Source organism: Phoca vitulina, unplaced genomic scaffold (assembly GCF_004348235.1).
Source record: "Phoca vitulina isolate PV1807 unplaced genomic scaffold, GSC_HSeal_1.0 scaffold36, whole genome shotgun sequence".
Classification (NCBI taxonomy): Eukaryota; Metazoa; Chordata; class Mammalia; order Carnivora; family Phocidae; genus Phoca; species Phoca vitulina.
Window position 1 is genome coordinate 9982944 of NW_022589739.1, and position 18901 is coordinate 10001844.

Below are 18901 nucleotides of genomic sequence, written 5' to 3' on the forward strand. Positions count from 1 at the left end.
TGTCATTTAGTAACTGTATAATCCTAGAAAGCCAGATAATATCTCTGTGCCTGTTTCCTTATCAGTAAAGTAGATTTAATAATTCATCCACTTCATAGGATTGAAGGAAGAAAGCTCTCAAAATAAATCCGGCACATAATGAGAGTTTAATATATTTTCTCTACTATTCTGACATTAATTCTTTGGAGCCTGGCCATAACCTATGATATATAAGGTACAGGACTCCAGGAATAGCCTCAGACACCTCTCCAATTGCCCCTTTTCTTTTGGAATTCACCATGCTGATTTGGAGGCGACAACAATGGGACAGAATTGGCAGAGATATTTTAATATTAGAGTTTAAAATAACTTTTTTTGAAAATTTGTCTTTGAAGTAGACTTGTGTAAGTACATGACCTGCCTACTGCATGTGAGTCAATAAAGTGTCCTAAGTCTCTTTAGGACAAGTGGAGTTGGAACCAGTAGCAATAAGAGCAAAGTCTCTCCAGTCTATAAAAAAATAAATAATAAATAATTAAGGACTAGGAATACTGAATAAGGATCTGAGCTGTGTTGAGCTGGATAACATAAGTTAGCTGACAAAGGTAAATGTATAGACAATACAGAATATTGTAATATTGTCATTGTGATGCATAAGTCACTTTCAATTCTAGTATAGACCTAAAACTATGCATTTTGCAAGAGGAAAGAGTCCCTGAATTCCAAGCTTTCCCACTAAGTCAATACCTCTTTTCCTTCTATCCATCTCATTCATCTATACACACTGAGCAAATAGATTTCATTCTCATGGGAGTTTCTGGTTCTTTAAGAACTCTTAACTCTTCTATTTATCACCTCCCAAACTGGCTTTTCTTGACTTATTTCCATTGCAAATATCTAGCCAATCACCAATTGTTGTTTCTGCTTCCAACATGTATCTTGAATCTATCCTACCTGTGCTATTGCCCTGATTCACCTTACCTATATGACCTCAATCACTTCTGCACATATCATTTTTTATTGTTGTTCCAAGTTTTTATTTAAATTCTAGTTAGTTAACATATAGTGTAATATTGGTTTCAGGAGTAGAATTTAGTGATTCATCACTTACATATAACTTACTCCTGCCCATCTTCTATTACTCCTTCGTACAACTGTAAGAGTTATCTTTTAAAAATAAAAATTGCCTACTGTCACATCTCTGTGTGTGTGTGTGTGTGTGTGTGTGTGTGTGTGTGTGTGTATGCTTTGCACTGCAGTCCATATCCCCTAAAAGGCCAAACATGATTTGGAACATGTGTATCTCTCCAAATTTATCTCAGTTAGTACCCACCTCATCAGTCTTTATTTAGCTCCTCAGAAATTATAAGCTCTTTTCTTTTTCAGAGACTCTGGATAAAATGTATCCTCTGCTCACGTACCTCTTCACTCCTCTTCATTTGAATAATTTATGATCATCTTTAAAAACTGAGTCACTCCTCTTCCTTTGAATAATTTATGCTCATCTTTAAAAACTGAGCCTGAAATTCAGTCTCAGAGAGGTATTTCCTTAATTACCAATCTACATGAGAACCACTATTATTTACCTTTATGATAGTTTTCACATTTGTAATTACACCTATCTTTAAATGCTGTTCACAAGAATGTAACTGAAGATAAGTGTACTCCTAAGGTAAGTGTACACTTATCTTGATGAGCACTGAGTAATATATAGAATTGTTGAATCACTATATTGTACCCATGAAACTAACTTAACACTGTATGTTAACTATACTGGAATTAAAATTTTAAAAAACAAAGTAAAAATCAGAGAAGTGAAAAAAAAAAAGAATGTAACTGAATGTGGTCAGGTATTCTATGTTATGTACTCCCTTCTATACTTGGGAGCTTCACAATGCCTGGCACACAAGAGCCATGGGAAGGGATGGTTCTTTCTCTCTTCCAAAATTTGCCTCTATGTCAAGGGAATGGTAATGTAAGATACCTAGTCTTCACTCCTCATTTCTTCTCAAGGGATTATGAAATTGAAGAATGCACTGGGATAAATTTCTCTTTTTTTGGAAGATACAATGGCTAGGACTTGATCTATCTGTTCCCCTTTCCCACTATTCCTTCCTTGTGGGAATACCAATTTATTCCTATATTGCCTGTGATTGCAAAAGTAATTATGCACTTGGGGCTTAGTATTAGTAAGCCCATTGCCCACTGACGTATAAGCTTCATTCTTGAATTTCTGCTTTATGAAAAATAGAGGTGACACTTTGGCCTGCACAAATACCTTCTCTCTCAATTGGTTCAAAACCTGGGTGGGATAGAGGGGGATATATATTCCCTCTCAAAGACCCTGCATCTCCTGAAAAGAAGGCTGGACAGTACGTGTCCAGATTTTCCCTTTAATTTCTCCCATTAAGTTGCTCCACATTTCTCAGAAAAAGTAAATGGAATGAAAGGCAGAGATAAGCCCAGAATTATTGTACAATGGGACTCCCCTAACATTGAAGAAAACATCAGAAGTGGGGGAAGAAATGTGCTCTTATAACAGTATGTGATCGGTACATATTTGGTGAGTTAATTCATGAATGAAAAAGTGTAATATGATATGATAAATTGAACAACCAATCCTGCTGATCAAGGGCTATAACATTGTAAAGCCAGAGAGTCCCCAGGTACCACATCAGAACTATTTTGCCTAGATCTTATGTAATTTCAGATAAGTAAAGAAACCACAGAATGGAGCTGTGGAATTCCACCTTGGGAAATGGCTTCATCTTGGTGGGGATTCTGAATGACAATGGACCTCCTAAACAGCTCTGTGCCACAAATGCTGTCCTGTACATGTTTGCCCTGACCAGCAATGGCCTGCTGCTCTTGGTCATTACAATGGATGGTTGGCTCCATGTGCCCATGTACTTCCTGCTCAGCCAGCTATCTCTCATGGACTTGATGTTTGCATCTGTAGCTACTCCCAAAATACTTGTGGATTATCTCCATGGGGAGAACACCATCTCCTTTGAAGTCTGCACCTTTCAGATGTTAGTAGTTCTCACTTTGGGAGGTGCAGAGGACCTCCTACTGGTGTTCATGGCCTATGATAGGTATGTGACTATTTGTCATCCTCTGGACTACATGGTTCTCATGAGGCCAAGGATCTGCTGGCTCATGATAACATCTTGGATCCTGGCATTCCTGAATAATGTGATATACACCTCATATACTATGCACATTCCTTTCTGCATATCCCAAGAAATCAGACACCTGCTCTGTGAGATCCTGCCCTTCCTGAATTTGGCCTGTGTAGATACCACCATATATGAGCTCATGGTATAGTGATGGGTATGACCTTTCTCATGCTTACCCTTGCTGCTATCCTTGCCTCTTATACATTTGTCCTAATTGCTGTCCTTCACATGTCCTCAGGTGAGAGACAGCAGAAAGCCCTTATCACATGGTCTTCTCACCTGACTGTGGTAGGAATGTACTATGGAGCTGCCATGTTTATGTACATCTGGCCCAATTCCTACCATAGTCCCAAGAGGACATCCTCTCTGTATTTCATATTATCATTACTCCAACACCGAACCCTCTTATCTGTAGCCTGAGAAACAAGGAGGTAATGGAAGCCTTCAGGAGAATACTGGAGAGATTCACTTCTGTCCAGAGACGGGAGATGCCAGTGTCCTGTGGAAGCCCTATAGCTTCTAGATGGGACTCCATATCTGCTCTTGGTTTTGAGCTCACATCTTCCACATTTTGAAAACTCTGAAAACCTGTCACATTGGAGATAAGTCCTCATGTTTCATGAGCTATGTTTTAATAGCTGAGAATGCATTCATTTCTCTGATCAACACCCAAGGATCTGGTTGAAATTCCCTTTCTGTTTTAACAGAGATGAGTTTATTTTTCACTTCATGTTTTTCTTTCCCTCCTCTACAACAATCCTACACCCAGCCACACAGGAAGTTGGGCCAGAACTTTTTCTTGATAGTTCCATTTAAAGCAGGAGATAAAAACTAAAGAGGAAAATGAAGATACTGAATGAAGATTCAAATGTTAGACTTTACTAGTTGCTAGTGACAAAATTTCTCAATTCTTACCTCTTTATTAGTGTGAATCTGTAGTCATAGAATATTAAATGTTTTACTGTGGAGAGATCTTCCCAGGTCCATATCAGAGTTCCAGACTCTGGAAAAAGTTCCTATCAGACACCTATGTTTTGGATTCTAGCATCAGCTCCTTAAGCTGCCCATATTACATTAGGACAGCCACATGCATTCCATGTCACATTATTTATAAATAAGCTTCATTACAAAATATTGATGCCTTAAAGCTAGTGTGTGAAAGCAGCCAGAACACATGATAGTGAGAACCATAATGCAAATGTTCTCTGCTGGGAACATGCTCCATAAAAGCCTCAGCCCCAATTAATACTGAATGTGAACAAATGGTCGAAATCAACATCTGAAACAAAAATGGTGTTTCCGATATCTTTTCCATATCTGCATCATTGCAATTACACGTTGGCCAGTGACTAGGCTTTTCCTTTATGACTCCGTCCTGACCCAGTCCTTTCAAGTTTGCTTGAATTCCCAATTTAAAATGGGACTTCCCTTTTTTTTTAAACAATAGAATCAGAATTTGAACCAAATTCTAGTTGAGTCCCAGCCTCTCTTTTTCCCACTGCATGAAAAGATTTTAAATGTCCTTCTCTCCCAATACAGTTTAAAGTCCTTACCTGCAGGACCTGTGACTGAAACATTTCTGTCATGAAAAGTACCTAGTCTAAGTTGATGCTCAATTGTTTATTTCCTTATGTTTCCAAAAGCATTTATAAAACATTTTACACAGGCTTAGCACTAAAATATGTTTCAGAAACTCAAGAAATGTTCCTATCTGGTACTATTAATCTAGAAGACCCAGATCCAATGAAGCTGTTAAAATAAAACTGTTCCACAAACTAAACTAAAAATTAAAATTAAAAAGAAATGGAACTCCTCTTCATTCCAAGCCCCTTGCCTGAAAACCAACCAAATCAGTTACCCTGTAATGCTTGAAGTTGACTCATAATGAAAAAGATTAAAAGGTACCTTTCCACACACACACACAAACAGAATTAATATTTCCTTTGGACAAGAGTTAAAAAAACAAACAGAAAAGGCAGAACAGATACTGAAATTAATGCTCATGAAGGAAAGAGATATCATATACTCACTCAAGCCAAAATCTTAGGAATCATTCATAATTTTTCCTTTTCTCTCACAACTAATATACAATCTATCAGCAAGTCCTGGGTTGTATTTTTTTTCCCCCTGAATACATCCCAGATTATATCAGTTCTCAAAACACAAATATTCCACACCTCTGCCCTGAGCTTTTACCACAGCAGCTTACTAACTGGTCTCCCTAAATACCACCACCTAGCATTAGCAATACCATTTAGGGCTTCTGCCTATTATTCCTTGCCTTTCACCAAATATCCCAGTTCCCGATGGCAACAACATACTACTCAGTTGTTTTATCTTACCATACACACATCATGACCTGGATATATAGCTAGATTTGTTTATTTCATTTTTCTTTTAGTTTTTAGGGATTGCTTTTAATTTTTCAATTTGTTTTATAATTATGTAAAATATTTACCTGATTAAAAAAACCAAACTATAAAACAATGTCTAACCAGAGAAGTCTAGTTGATATCTCTCTGTCTTGTCCAATTTATTCACTTCCATTCCCTATGGGTAATTATATATGTATACTGTTTGTATTGTAACAATCTATTGAAATTTATTGAGATTGGGTTTATAAAAATATTTGCAATATTTCAGTTACATTTGAAAGAAGATATAATTTTTATTATGATGGTTTACAGTTTGATATGTACTTACATTATCCACTTTATTGGTTATATTTTTAGGTCTTTTTATTTTTGCTATTTTTGTCCTTTTGATCTGTCTTGAATTACAAAAGGTATATTAAAATAGTCTCTCTTCACATATTTCTGTCTATACCTCATTGCATCTTCTGTAGAGTCTGCTTTGTGAACATTATTATTTTATGTATAAATATTAATAACTGTACTTTTAAGTCTTTAGAATTATAAAGATATAAGCAAGACAAATATTATTCTATTCCACATATAAAATGACTAATTCCCAGAAATGTTTGGTGGCTTATCCATATTCACATAGCTATTAAATGTTCTCTCCTAATCTATATTCACAGAACCATTATATGTTATCTCAATCAAAGGGGGTTTCTCCTCTGCCTTTGCTGAAAAAAGAATTTTTATTCAGTACTAAATCAGCATATATTCATTCCTCTGCTGACTTTCTGCTGTCTTGAATGGAGAAATGATCAGTGAATACTATTAGTTCAATTACTCTGTCAGATTGTTGTAAGAATTTCTTATTGCTGCTTGTACAAAAGTAAAAGTAAAGTAAATTCAGTGAGATAACTATGAACAGAAAAAGTACTTAAACACTGTAATAAAATTGTGATCATATTGTTGAAGATCTATAACTAATAGGAGAAACACATTAAAAGAGGAAATAAATATATCAATAAGTAAATAAGCCACATATGTGTGCCTGTGAGTGTGTGTATATGTGTATACCAAGTTTTACACAGCAAGAGCTTTTACTCCCAGTTGAAATGTAAATAATTTGTATGAGAAATAAATAAATCCTGACTGGAAGTCCCTGAACCTTGATTGTTGTAAAAACTGCCATCATAAGACTTTCCTTCACCCATTTGCCCTCGTGATAAGATTTTCCAATAGATAATTTTCTATTCAAACAATCATAAAATTGAAATTTATTAAATACATTCATCAACAGGATTTTGGTTCCACTCCCACCTTGGAATGATTCTCAAGGAGACTCCAGGCAAGGAAAGAGAGGAAGAGATAAGTAATAAATTCTGGAGGACCTATCATATGGGGGTTGGTGCCAGTTCAGCTTGGGAAAGTACCTTTGTCTTTCATACTTACCCTTCCTTCTTGGGACTTGGCAATTTCATGCCTTCAATTGCCCATTTAAATTCATAATGATCCAAAATGTAGACTTAAAATGCACCTTTCATTCATCTTTTCACCAAGGCCTCATCTTTTTTTTAAAGATTTACTTACTATTTTAGAGAGAGAGAGAGTACAAGTAGGGAGGGGGCAGAGGGAGAGGGAGAGAGAGAATCCCAAGCAGATTCCATGCCCAGTGCAGAGCCGGATGTGGGGCTTAATCTCACTACCCCGATATCACAACCTGAGCCAAAATCAGGAGTTGGATGCTCAACTGACTGAGACACCCAGGCACCCCAAGGCTTCATCTTTTTATGGGGTACAGAGAAGATGTGGGAATATATAGCACAATTCTGCTTGGTGAGTCCCATCTGAGCAGTAGCCTTGAATTCTTACTATATTCTGTCATAGTAGGTAACTTTACAATATACCCTCATTTCACCATAGTGATTTTTTTCTCTCTAACAAGACCCAGTAAATATGGGAAAACTAATGGAGATCTTACATCCACCACTATTGCTTTATTGCAACTGGACTACTTCAAGTTAATATTCCTATGTCAAGAAACCTCCTTATTATACAATGAGATTTCACTTTCCTATGTGGTAACTATCACCTCTATCGATATGCCTTTTAATGGCTCACTGATGCCAGAGGGCTAAACCTCACTCCACCACTTCAAAAAGACAGTTCTACAGGCCCTCCCACCTCTTCCCAACAACTTTAATCTGGATTCATGAGATTTTGAGCTCAGATCACGTGTATGTTTCATCCATTACTAAGATCCATCTATATAGGACTCAGTTATTTGAATAGTAATCCATGGGATTTGAGTCATATTCCTTCCAAATATAAATTATAACCCTATAAAGACATAACTAGGCCTTTTCAAGTGGGTCAGCTTAATCTTTCTGCAATGCCTCCAAGAAAAGAAAAAAAATACAAACAAAAATTTAATAAAGCTCTAAGTTAATCAAAGTTAATCAATTTTTTTAGTTTCTGAATCATCAAATAAATATGGATTCAGAGAAGTAATTTAATTTGATTGGCTTCTGTGGTTAGTAAAATGGGTAATTTCAAGAGACAAGCCAAAAACAGACTCTTAACTATAAAGAACAAACTGATGGTTACCAGAAAGGAGGTTACTGTGGGGGGATGGGGGAATAGGTGAAGGGGATTAAGAGTATACTTATGATGAGCACCAAGTAATGTAAAGAATTGTTATATCATTATATTATTCACCTGAAGCCAATATAAGATTGTATGTTAATTATATTGGAATTAAAATAAAAATAAATAAATAAAAGAAATTGGGTAATTTCTTCAAATAATTAAGTGTAGTTTAACTCACCAGATATGTAAATATTCATCGTACTTTGTAGGAAAATATAAATTTCTCTCCGTCCATAGAAATATAAATCAAAAAACCAAGTAGAATTTAACAGACTTGGCCCTATCAAATCCAAGGTCCCACCTCTCAAATATTCTTAACAAAGACAGCAAAAACACTTAGTAAGGTATAGCAACAATACAGTCATGAAATCATAGTCAAAGCCACCTGAACTAAGATAGAAATAAAGAGAAAAGGATGTTTTTCAGAGTTATTTATAAATTAGAAATGATAGAACTTGTGCCTGAGTTGTTATAGCTTAAGGAGAGAATTTAATGGTATAATGATTACTTGTGATATATATGAATTATGAGCAGGCAACTAGCAATGTCTAGGTTCTACCCACTATCCTGAAGGAGAAACAATGAGCAGCCCCCTTCTTTTCTGAGTTCTCCACCAGTAATACATGAGGAGATATGGTCCAAGAGTCCTTACCCTTCGGTTCCGTAATCTATCACACACACCTTTCTTTTTTCCCCAGTAGATTTAACAGACAATCATGTGTCAAACAGAAGTATGTTTCTTCCTCTTGAGGGATAAGAGGAGTGGATCTGGTAAACTCTGCCTCTACGTTTATGAAGCCACAGACACATTAGCTATCATTGCTCTTTTATGTAGTCTGAGACCATCAGGTGGGCAGTCTTGGGGAGGGTAGAATATTTCATGTCTCTCATTATATCTCTTCCTCTGCTTATACAAAAGAGGAAAACCATTCTACTTCCATTTTTTACTATTCCGAGCATATTTGCTAGCTCTTGTACAAGAAAAAAAAAAAAAATCCCATGGTAATATAGGGAATAATACAGGACATGAATTTGGGCATGCATTTCCTGGTGACCAGGGTACCTGTGTCCTAAGAGGGCCAAGTTTAAACTCCATATCCTTTCTTGCACTACTGAACATGAATAGGAATGTAAAAAGACATTGAATCTTCTGGGAAAGTTGGCCCTTTCTTCTCTTCATTTCTTATGTCCATGTGGCAAGTACACAGGTCCTGGCCCGTAGGGATGGATTGTTCATCTTGGTCCATGTCATTGTTGGGTAGCAGACTCAAGGGCTCTCAGGCAGTTCTCTACCTCTATGTAGACATGCTTTCACATGCTTGTCCCAAACTTTAAGATAACCCAGATAACACACATTGGCCTTAAAACTAATGTATGAACCTTATGCTTGCTAAAGGGTATTAAATATTAGGAAGTGGTACAGCATGAAATAAGAGAGATACCCTTAAGACTAGTCTTAATGTTAAAGATTAGAGTCTTAGCTTATTTCAACTGTGACTGACCTTGGTTAGGCTACTCACTTAATCTATATGACTTTCAATGCCTTTTTCTATAATATGAGAACAGTAATAATAGCTAGTCATACTAATTGTCCCACATATCCTTAATCAGGACAAATGTCACTAACATCTACAGAGTCTTCTAAACTAAATCTCAAATCTTGATTTTTTTTTCTCACCCATCCCATTCAATAGACAAGTTTTCAGATCCTATAAATTCTATTGAAAAGTCTAATAATTATTAAAGAGTTAAGCAATTAGAAATTAACATTTGAATCCCGTTAAATGGAAAATATAAGAATATAGATTTTTCTTACCACATTCTGACAGACTGAAAACATATTCATGCTAAACTGATTTGAATAAAGAAAAAGCAACAGGGATGTAGTAGAGAGAATTTGAAAGGATAAATTAGTCCCATTCCTCTGGAGAGTTGTAAGCATGTATGAAATCATCATGAGATACCACAAACCAGAATAAGTAACACCTTGATTGAAAAGCCAAGGATCAAAAATATTGTCAAAAGTAAAGAAAAGAACATTTTTATAGAATATCTATAATATAAATAATGAAATTTGGAGTAAAAAACACAATATATGAAATATGGAAATATTTGACTGATAAAATGTATAAATACTGTTGAACAATAAATAAATAATCATATTAATGCTGTCATTAAAGAAGTAAATAGGGAAAATTTAGTAACACATATACAAAGGGTTACAATATTTTTCATATAAAAAGAAATAAACATTGACAGGAAAATATAACATTGAGTAATTTCAATCTAGAATCCCTCAGAAAAATATGGGTCTGTCCTTGCATTTGACATATTGGCTCAAATATTTGATTTTTACAGAGATTTTCTCAAACCTGTTGCTTTTTAGGACCAGTTAAAATTACTTAACAGTGGCCACTACATCCTAAAATAAGCAATAATTTTAAACTCATTTTAATAGAAAAATACTGTCAGAGTGCAAATATACACGTTTCTCAGGATTTAAAGTAAAGAATGCACAGATATGCCTACAGGTACTTTACACTCTAGATTCTGCTCCCAAGAAGAAAATAGGAATGGTATAGATGGCTTCCTGAGTTCTCCTCAGGCCCAGAATATATGAATTTTTTTCCCTTAGAGAAAAATTGGAAATTAAAAGAGAATCACAGTATTCCATATGACTACCAAAAAAAAAAAAGTCCCATGGTAGCTCATTGTGTGTAGACATAATAGAGTAAGCTGTGCCCAAAAGAGAACGCTAGGGACCGTCCCATGTGCATCACTTCTCAGGGGCTCATCTTTCAATAACCTCTCAGAATAAGGTTCATTTCACTGTTGGTGCTCAAAAAGTATTTAACTCATCCAAGAATACAACCTGAGTTTGGAATGGAATCCACTGAAAAGTCCATTTCAATGTATCCAGCTCTTAGGAGAGAAGGCTGAGAATCACTGGGATCCAATACCCAACTCTGGATCTGCATCTTGGATCTCTCATTCTTCTGTACTCTGTGTGAGGTACCCTCCCATGTAGTTCCACGCATCTCCAAAACAAACTCATCCCATGTCTCCAGGTAAAAAGAAGGAAGATACTAAAGGAATAAAGTCTCTCCAGAACCAAAACTTTTGTGTCTATCTTGGAAGAAGGTCACACCTCTATTATTATAAACCACAGCCTATTTGTGAGAGGAGATTTTTCTTTTTCTCTCTTCTCTAGAATCCTCAGTCTTAGAAATCTTGCTACTGGACTCTTTTTGAGGGGGTCAGTTTATGTGCTGAGAGGTGCAAGGAACAAAAAGATCCATTGTCCCTCAAACTAGCTACTCCTTTTCAACTCCCAGAATCTTCCTTTACTTTGACCTTTTACCCTTGTTATTATATTCTTTTCCTCTTTCAGTTTGCCCACACTGTCTGGGTGATACCCACTGGACTCATAGGGCACTGCCTAGGATGCACGACAGAGCTTCTTGCAATGTGCTGCTCATTGTTTAAGAGGTGAGAACAAGCCAGAGCTCAGTGAGTGCTAATGTTGGGTGTGTGGCCACTCCCTGCCACATTGCATATACCCTAGTACTCAGGTTGCTACCACATTGCATATACCCTCTCAGGGACTAAAAAGAAAGAAAACAGGATTGCATATTGAGGACCTATTCCACTGGAAGAACTACCACTGATGTACTCTCACCCATACAAGCGGTCCAAGTGATCATCCTTTGTGTTTCTCCTTCTGACTGGTCACAGGATACCCCCATTCCAAGCTGGACCACATAGCTGGACCAGTAAGTATTAGCTATGCCTTCTGAATGCTTTAGATAGGACGACTAGCACTTAGGAGTGCCTTAGTGCATGTGTGTGTGACAGAGATGGTGTGTTGAAGAGGAGTTTGTTCATTGCTGCGTGCATTCAGTTATTCATTCATCCATTCAGTGAACATTTCTTGAAAATTTACTTTATGCCAGGTAATGCAGACATACGGGTTGAGATAGAATTTCGACCCTGAAGAAACTTATAGCCCAGTCAGAAAACAGGATTGTAAATAAACCATAATGTATAAGTTAATAAAAACCTTGTATTATTATATCAAGGTATATTATTATATACATATATCAAAACTCACCAGATTGTACACATGAAATATGCATAGTTCATTAAAAGTAAATTTACCATGATGAAGCAGTGAAAAAATGCACTTATCAAAAATTATTGGAAAATGATAGTATATATTATTTTGGCTACTGAGGTTATAGACTATCAGTGATCCTTTTGTGTATTCTCTTTACACTGTATCTAAAGAAAAGATATTTCTCATTTAATTTTGCCAATTCCTCAAATAATTCCCTGACTCTGCCTTCCTGGTTTCTTAGACCAATGGACTTCTACTATAGGTTCAGGCTGGACCCATTTCATTTCCATCTGGGTGAAAATTCATGAATAGAAACCTCACTGTCAACTTGTGGTCCTGAAATCAAGTCATACTTGGCAGCTCATGAGCCAGTGGTCCAGCCACAACTGATCTGACCACACTTTTCCTATACTTCCAGCTAGATGTAGAGTCTAATGTGTGAAAACAAACCTTTCTATGTTTGCAGGCTTTGATTTCTGTCTATCTCAAGATAGCATTGCCAGTTGGGCTATCTGTTCTGACATCGTTCTAAAGGTCAATTCTAAGACTAGTACTTCAACCCTTCTCAAGGATAGAATACTCCAGCCCAAGTGCCAACTATTTGTCCATCCCCCCAGCTACCTTCCCTCTTTCTAATTTCCTTCTTATATCCAGCCATGTTATTCCTTGCTTGTTCCTGACGTACAGTAATATATAGACTGAATAGTATTTCTGCCTGACTGCAAAGCATTGGGCCAGTGCCTGATTTCCTACTGAAGTACCTATCCAACTCATTGGATACTCTGAAACAAACTGAAGCATGAATGAGCTCAAACACTAGTCACACCAGAAAACAGCTATTGTGGTGCCATCTGGTCTCCAGAAAGGGTTGTCCCTGCTTCCATAGCGTGTGGTGCTACCTAAGTCTGATCTTGTCTCCAATGTCTTGGTTCAATAATGATGAAGTCCCATCATGCCTTAATATTTAACACTGCCATCAAGCCTTAATTCTCTGATACAGTAAAGAATTTAGAAAAGGACAAGGACTGTGGATTACAATGTGATCTAAATGGTTTCTTAAAACTCCCTTCCTACTAGGAAGGATGATAAAGTATCCCTCGGAAACACAAAGGAAAAGATAATTATTGGTTCTGCTCCTTGATGAAATGAAAGTCAGAATCTGCTGACTGAAAAATAAACTAGAAAAAAGAAAAACCTGGGCTTTCTACTAAAGGCAGAACTCTTCATATTTTTTCAGATCCATATAATATGTCAGCATCTTTTTTAAATAGCTTCAGTAAGAATTAGGAATGGAAATTTTAGAAAATCAAGTGTCTTAAATGCTTCCAATAATTTTTTTCAGTCAAGTACATTTGTTCTTCCAATGAGACCTTTGCTTTCCGGATTTGTTTTTCCATCATAGTCAACTTCTGATTGCTCTATTTATGCTAATATGTAGACAGAAATAAACATCAATGGGCACAGAAAACCAAACGTATCTGACTGAAGTCATCTTGCTGGGCCTTTCTTCAGATTGGCAGATCCAGATCCTACTCTTTGTGGTGTTTCTCATCATCTACCTGCTTACTCTGTTTGGAAATCTTCTCATCATAGTGCTAATTCATATTGACTCTCGACTTCATACACCAATGTACTTCTTCCTTAAAAACTTGTCATTTGATGTTGGCGGGGATGCGGAGAAAGGGGAACCCTCCTACACTGTTGGTGGGAATGCAAGCTGGTGCAGCCACTCTGGAAAACAGTATGGAGGTTCCTCAAAAAGTTGAAAATAGAGCTACCATATGATCCAGCAATTGCACTACTGGGGATTTACCCCAAAGATACAAAAGTAGGGACCCGAAAGGCTACGTGCACCCCGATGTTTATAGCAGCAATGTCCACAATAGCCAAACTGTGGAAAGAGCCAAGATGTCCATCAACAGATGAATGGATAAAGAAGATGTGGTATATATATACAATGGAATATTATGCAGCCATCAAAAGGAATGAGATCTTGCCATTTGCAACGACGTGGATGGAACTGGAGGGTATTATGCTGAGCGAAATAAGTCAAACAGAGAAAGACATGTATCATATGACCTCACTGATATGAGGAATTCTTAATCTCAGGAAACAAACTGAGGGTTGCTGGATTGGGGGGTGGGGTGGGAGGGATGGGGTGACTGGGTGATGGACACTGGGGAGGGTATGTGTTCTGGTAAGCGCTGTGAATTGTGCAAGACTGTTGAATCTCAGATCTGTACCTCTGAAACAAATAATGCAATATATGTTAAGAAAGAAAAAAAGAAGAAGAAGAATGTAGCAGGAGGGGAAGAATGAAGGGGGGGAAATCGGAGGGGGAGAAGAACCATGAGAGACAATGGACTCTGAAAAACAAACTGAGGGTTCTAGAGGGGAGGGGGTTGGGAGGATGGGTTAGCCTGGTGATGGGTATTGAGGAGGGCACGTTCTGCATGGAGCACTGGGTGTTATGCACAAACAATGAATCATGGAACACTATATCGAAAACTAATGATGTAATGTATGGAGATTAACATAACAATAAAAAAAATTAAAAAAAAAAAAAACTTGTCATTTACTGATCTCTGTTTCTCTACAACGATCATCCCCCAGATGTTATTCCACTTGCTGGTAATGAGAAAAACCATTTCCTTTGCTGGGTGTTCACTTCAGATGATTTTTCTCCTAGTAGCTGGGTGTACAGAAAGTTCCCTCTTAGCAGTGATGTCCTATGACCGGTATGTGGCTGTCTGCAAGCCCCTTCACTACTCCACCCTTATGACCCAGAGTTTGTGTGTACAGCTGACCATAGGGTCCTGGGCCACTGGAACATTTGTGTCTCTAGTAGACACAACATTTACTTTATGTCTGTCATACCATGGACAGAACATAATTAATCATTATTTTTGTGAACCTCCTGCACTCTTGAAGTTGGCTTCAGAAGAAACCTACAAAGCTGAGATGGCCATCTTTGCAATGGGTGTGGTAATTCTCCTTGGTCCTGTCTCCCTCATCCTTTTCTCCTACTGGAATATTATCTCCACTGTGATTCAGATACAGTCAGGTGAGGGGAGGCTCAAGCTCTTTTCTACTTGTGGTTCTCATCTTATCGTTGTTGTCTTCTTCTATGGCTCAACAATATTTACTTACATGCGTCCAAATTCCAAGAAAATAAGTGAAGGGGATAAAGTGATCTCTGTGTTCTACTCAGTCATAACATCCATGACGAACCCATTCATTTATAGTCTGAGAAACAAAGATGTGAAGGAGGCATTTAGGAAAGTATTTGGAAGATAGACCCTCTCAGAGGCAATGATCTTTATATTGATATACAACTGTGCGAATGAAGACATTCCAAATGGTTCAACTTTTTTAACAGCTTTCTCTCTGAACTATCTCTAGGTTGATACATCAGTAAGGGTCATACATGTACCCTTGTACATCTAGGATGTTTTCAAGTTTGTCAACTGCATCTTGCTCAAGCTTCTGCTCTGTGGTTATAGCTTGCTTGCCTCATAACAGCTTTTTTGCTATTATATTACATATTATAATATAAATTATATTTACATATCATATTATATGAATATTTTTATATATCAAACAGGATCTTCATTTATACTGTATTATTGGTTCACTAATGCATTTTCACCCAGAGAGAGCACCTTTTGGTTCTAAACTCCATAGCTGCTTGTCAGCCTCATCCCATGCTAACATCATCTACAGCTATCCACAGATGCTAGAATCCTACCTGATGTCAATGTGCTAGACTCTACAGTTTCCTGTGAGAAAATATCAATTTTTTTTACCCTAAAACTCTGATATGGAACCCTGTTTATTGTTTTGTTTTGTTTGGGGGGGGGTGTTTTGTTTTGCTGTAGGGTCCCAAAATACTGCTATAGTCAATTCAACTACACATGGGGGAGCTACTGGCTTAGACAATAATGTGTGGGATCTCATATTCCAGCATACATCTTTCATATATCACACACTCCTTCCATCCAAGGACAATTGCTGGGTTGAACGAACTAGAATTAAGAAGCAACGTGCCTACATCAGAACTCTCTTATCAGAAACGTCTGTGACACCAATATACCAAAGCTCTTCCCTCCTCAGACATGCTCTTCCCTCTTCTGCAAGTTTGATTGTGCCAGTACCCATTAAGTTCTCCTTTTTGGAAAGTGGAAAGGATAGCTGACATATGAGAAGCAATCCCAGAAGATGTAGCTTGTTCTGTGGGATTAAACGGCCCTTTAGCCTTTTTAACAACTGCTATAACCTCGGTTTTGGCAAAAGCACCACTGGTAATGCTTGTGGCTACTCACTGATGTTCAACATGTGCACTGCCCCTCCCTTGGAAGAAAATCCACTGTTGTCCTCTACCTTCAGCTAAAGCTCTAACTGCAGGTATTAAGTGGAATTGACCCAACTCTTCATTGGCATGTAGAAATACTACCAATTTCCATCCCTGGTTGCAGAGCCTGTGAGCCATGAAAAAACATAGCTAAGGACCATCAAAGTTCTGGCCATTTCTCCCCCATGATTGTCTCTTTCTCCTGGCAGAAGTCCTATGACACAAACATATACCATTTGTACTTCATTTTCCAGACTTACAAATATCCCCTAATTATCCCACCCCATCTGCCATGGAGCTGTTTGTAGGGATTCTTGTCATATAGAAAAGAGTGCTGCTAAACATAGCCAAACCCTCCTTTCACACAGCAAGAAGAATATGGGAAATTTTATCTTTTACCAGGAGCAATTTCAACTTGGAGTTCTGCTCTCACTTCATGACCATCTATAAACAAAGTAACTGTGGATGAAGTATGGCAGGAGCCAGAGAAAATGAGAAGAACTTGATGAAAATCAAGCTTGCCACATTGAGGTCTGGCTGCTCCAGCTTCAATGCCCATGGCCTGTCTTGGGTATCCAGTGCTGGTCATTCTATGTAATGATGTCCTTGCTGAATTGAATGCATTGTGTGTAGAAGGATTCTGCATGGAAGAATAAATGTATGCAATAATAGATTCACTAGGCAGGGGTGTGAGTTGTATTATTTTCAGATTATGTGTTCCAGCATGATCTTATACAAGGAAACAAAAACTGGTCTTGTACTACAGATTCTTTGAGAAGTTATGTTATAAATAATGGCATTTACTTTTTAAAAATTGAAGTTTAGATGACATACCATATTATATTAGTCTCAGATGTACAACATAATGATTTGATATTTATATACATTACATAATGCTCACCACAATAAATGTAGATATCACCTGCCACCTGACAAAGTTATTATAATATTGTTGGCCAATTCCCTATGCTGTACTTCACATCTCCTGACTTACTTATTTTATAACTGAATGTTTGTACCTCTTAATCCCCTTCACCTATTTCACCCATCCCCTTATCCCCTCCCATCTGGCAATTACCAGTTTGTTCTCTGTATTTATGAGTCTGTTTCTGTCTTATTTTATTTTTTTTGTTTCTTAAATTCCACATATAAGCAGAATCATATGGTTTTTGTCTTTTTCTGTCTAACATATTTTACTTAGCATAATATACTCTAGGTCCATCCATGTCATTGCAAATGGCAAGATTCCATTCTTTTTTATGGTGGAGTAATATTCCATTGTATACATATACTACATCTTCTTTATCAACTCATCTATTGATGGACACTTAGATTGTTTCCATATCTTGGCTAAATAATGCTGCAATGAACATAAGGGTGCATATATCTTTTCAAATTAGTCTTTTCATTTTCTTCATTTAACTACCCAGAAGTGGAATTGAATGGCATCTACTTTTAGATATGCTGCTGCTTTGTGGCCATTCAGAAGCTCACTTTACCACTTCCTCTTTACTTGTTATTAAGTAAAAGGGAATTAATATCACATACTTGGAATGATTACTGGAAAAGTGGCCATGGATCACTTTGAGTTATGTAAAAACTATATAACTGATCTCACTAGGGAACTGGTGGAGTAAATAGGGTAAGAAAACACAGATACTGATATATATTTTTTAAATGAAAACATCAGTCTCTGGCTGGATGCCAGACTACCAATAACTATGCAGGAGCAGCTAAACAATGATAGCATGTGAGAAACTAACAAGCTACTAAAGTCACCATATTCTGGGAACTACCCTTGTCCTCTAGAGCAAATAGTTTTTCAGTTTTTTTTTTAAGATTTTATTTATTTATTTGACAGAGATAGACACAGGGAGAGAGGGAACACAAGCAGGGGGAGTGGGAGAGGGAGAAGCAGGCTCCCCGCAGAGTAGGGAGCCCGATGTGGGGCTCAATCCTAGGACCCTGGGATCATGACTTGAGCCGAAGGCAGATGCTTAATGACTGAGCCACCCAGGTGCCCCAGTTTTTCAGTTTTTAAAAGAAATTAATTTTCTTTCATTTATGCCACAGGTTTATGATTGCTACTTTTGTATTAAATCAACTCATACAACATTGATTTCAATAGCACAGCTTGAGTTCACTTATTCAATGAACATCTAACTCATTTGTTAATTTAATATTTATTGAGACCTCTTCTATGTACTGAATATACAGCAGTAAATGAAGTTTAAAATTCCTATTCTCATAGAACTTACATTTTAGAAGAGGA

At 37.1% G+C, this 18901-nt stretch overlaps 2 protein-coding genes across 2 annotated transcripts; both read left to right on the top strand.

Moving 5' to 3' along the window:
* Positions 1 to 1818: 1818 nt before the first annotated feature.
* LOC116646481 (olfactory receptor 2AG1-like) lies at positions 1819 to 3896 on the top strand. Its single transcript, XM_032427253.1, is given in 3 exon segments — positions 1819 to 3301; positions 3304 to 3504; positions 3507 to 3896. Coding segments are annotated over 3 exon segments (1020 nt in total). The 5' UTR covers positions 1819 to 2709; the 3' UTR covers positions 3734 to 3896.
* Positions 3897 to 12283: 8387 nt separating this feature from the next.
* LOC116646460 (olfactory receptor 2D3-like) lies at positions 12284 to 15789 on the top strand. The gene is made up of 2 exons (XM_032427212.1): positions 12284 to 13937; positions 14857 to 15789. The coding sequence occupies exons 1-2, from the start codon at positions 13733 to 13735 to the stop codon at positions 15573 to 15575; spliced, it is 924 nt and encodes a 307-aa protein (XP_032283103.1). The 5' UTR covers positions 12284 to 13732; the 3' UTR covers positions 15576 to 15789.
* Positions 15790 to 18901: the final 3112 nt, after the last annotated feature.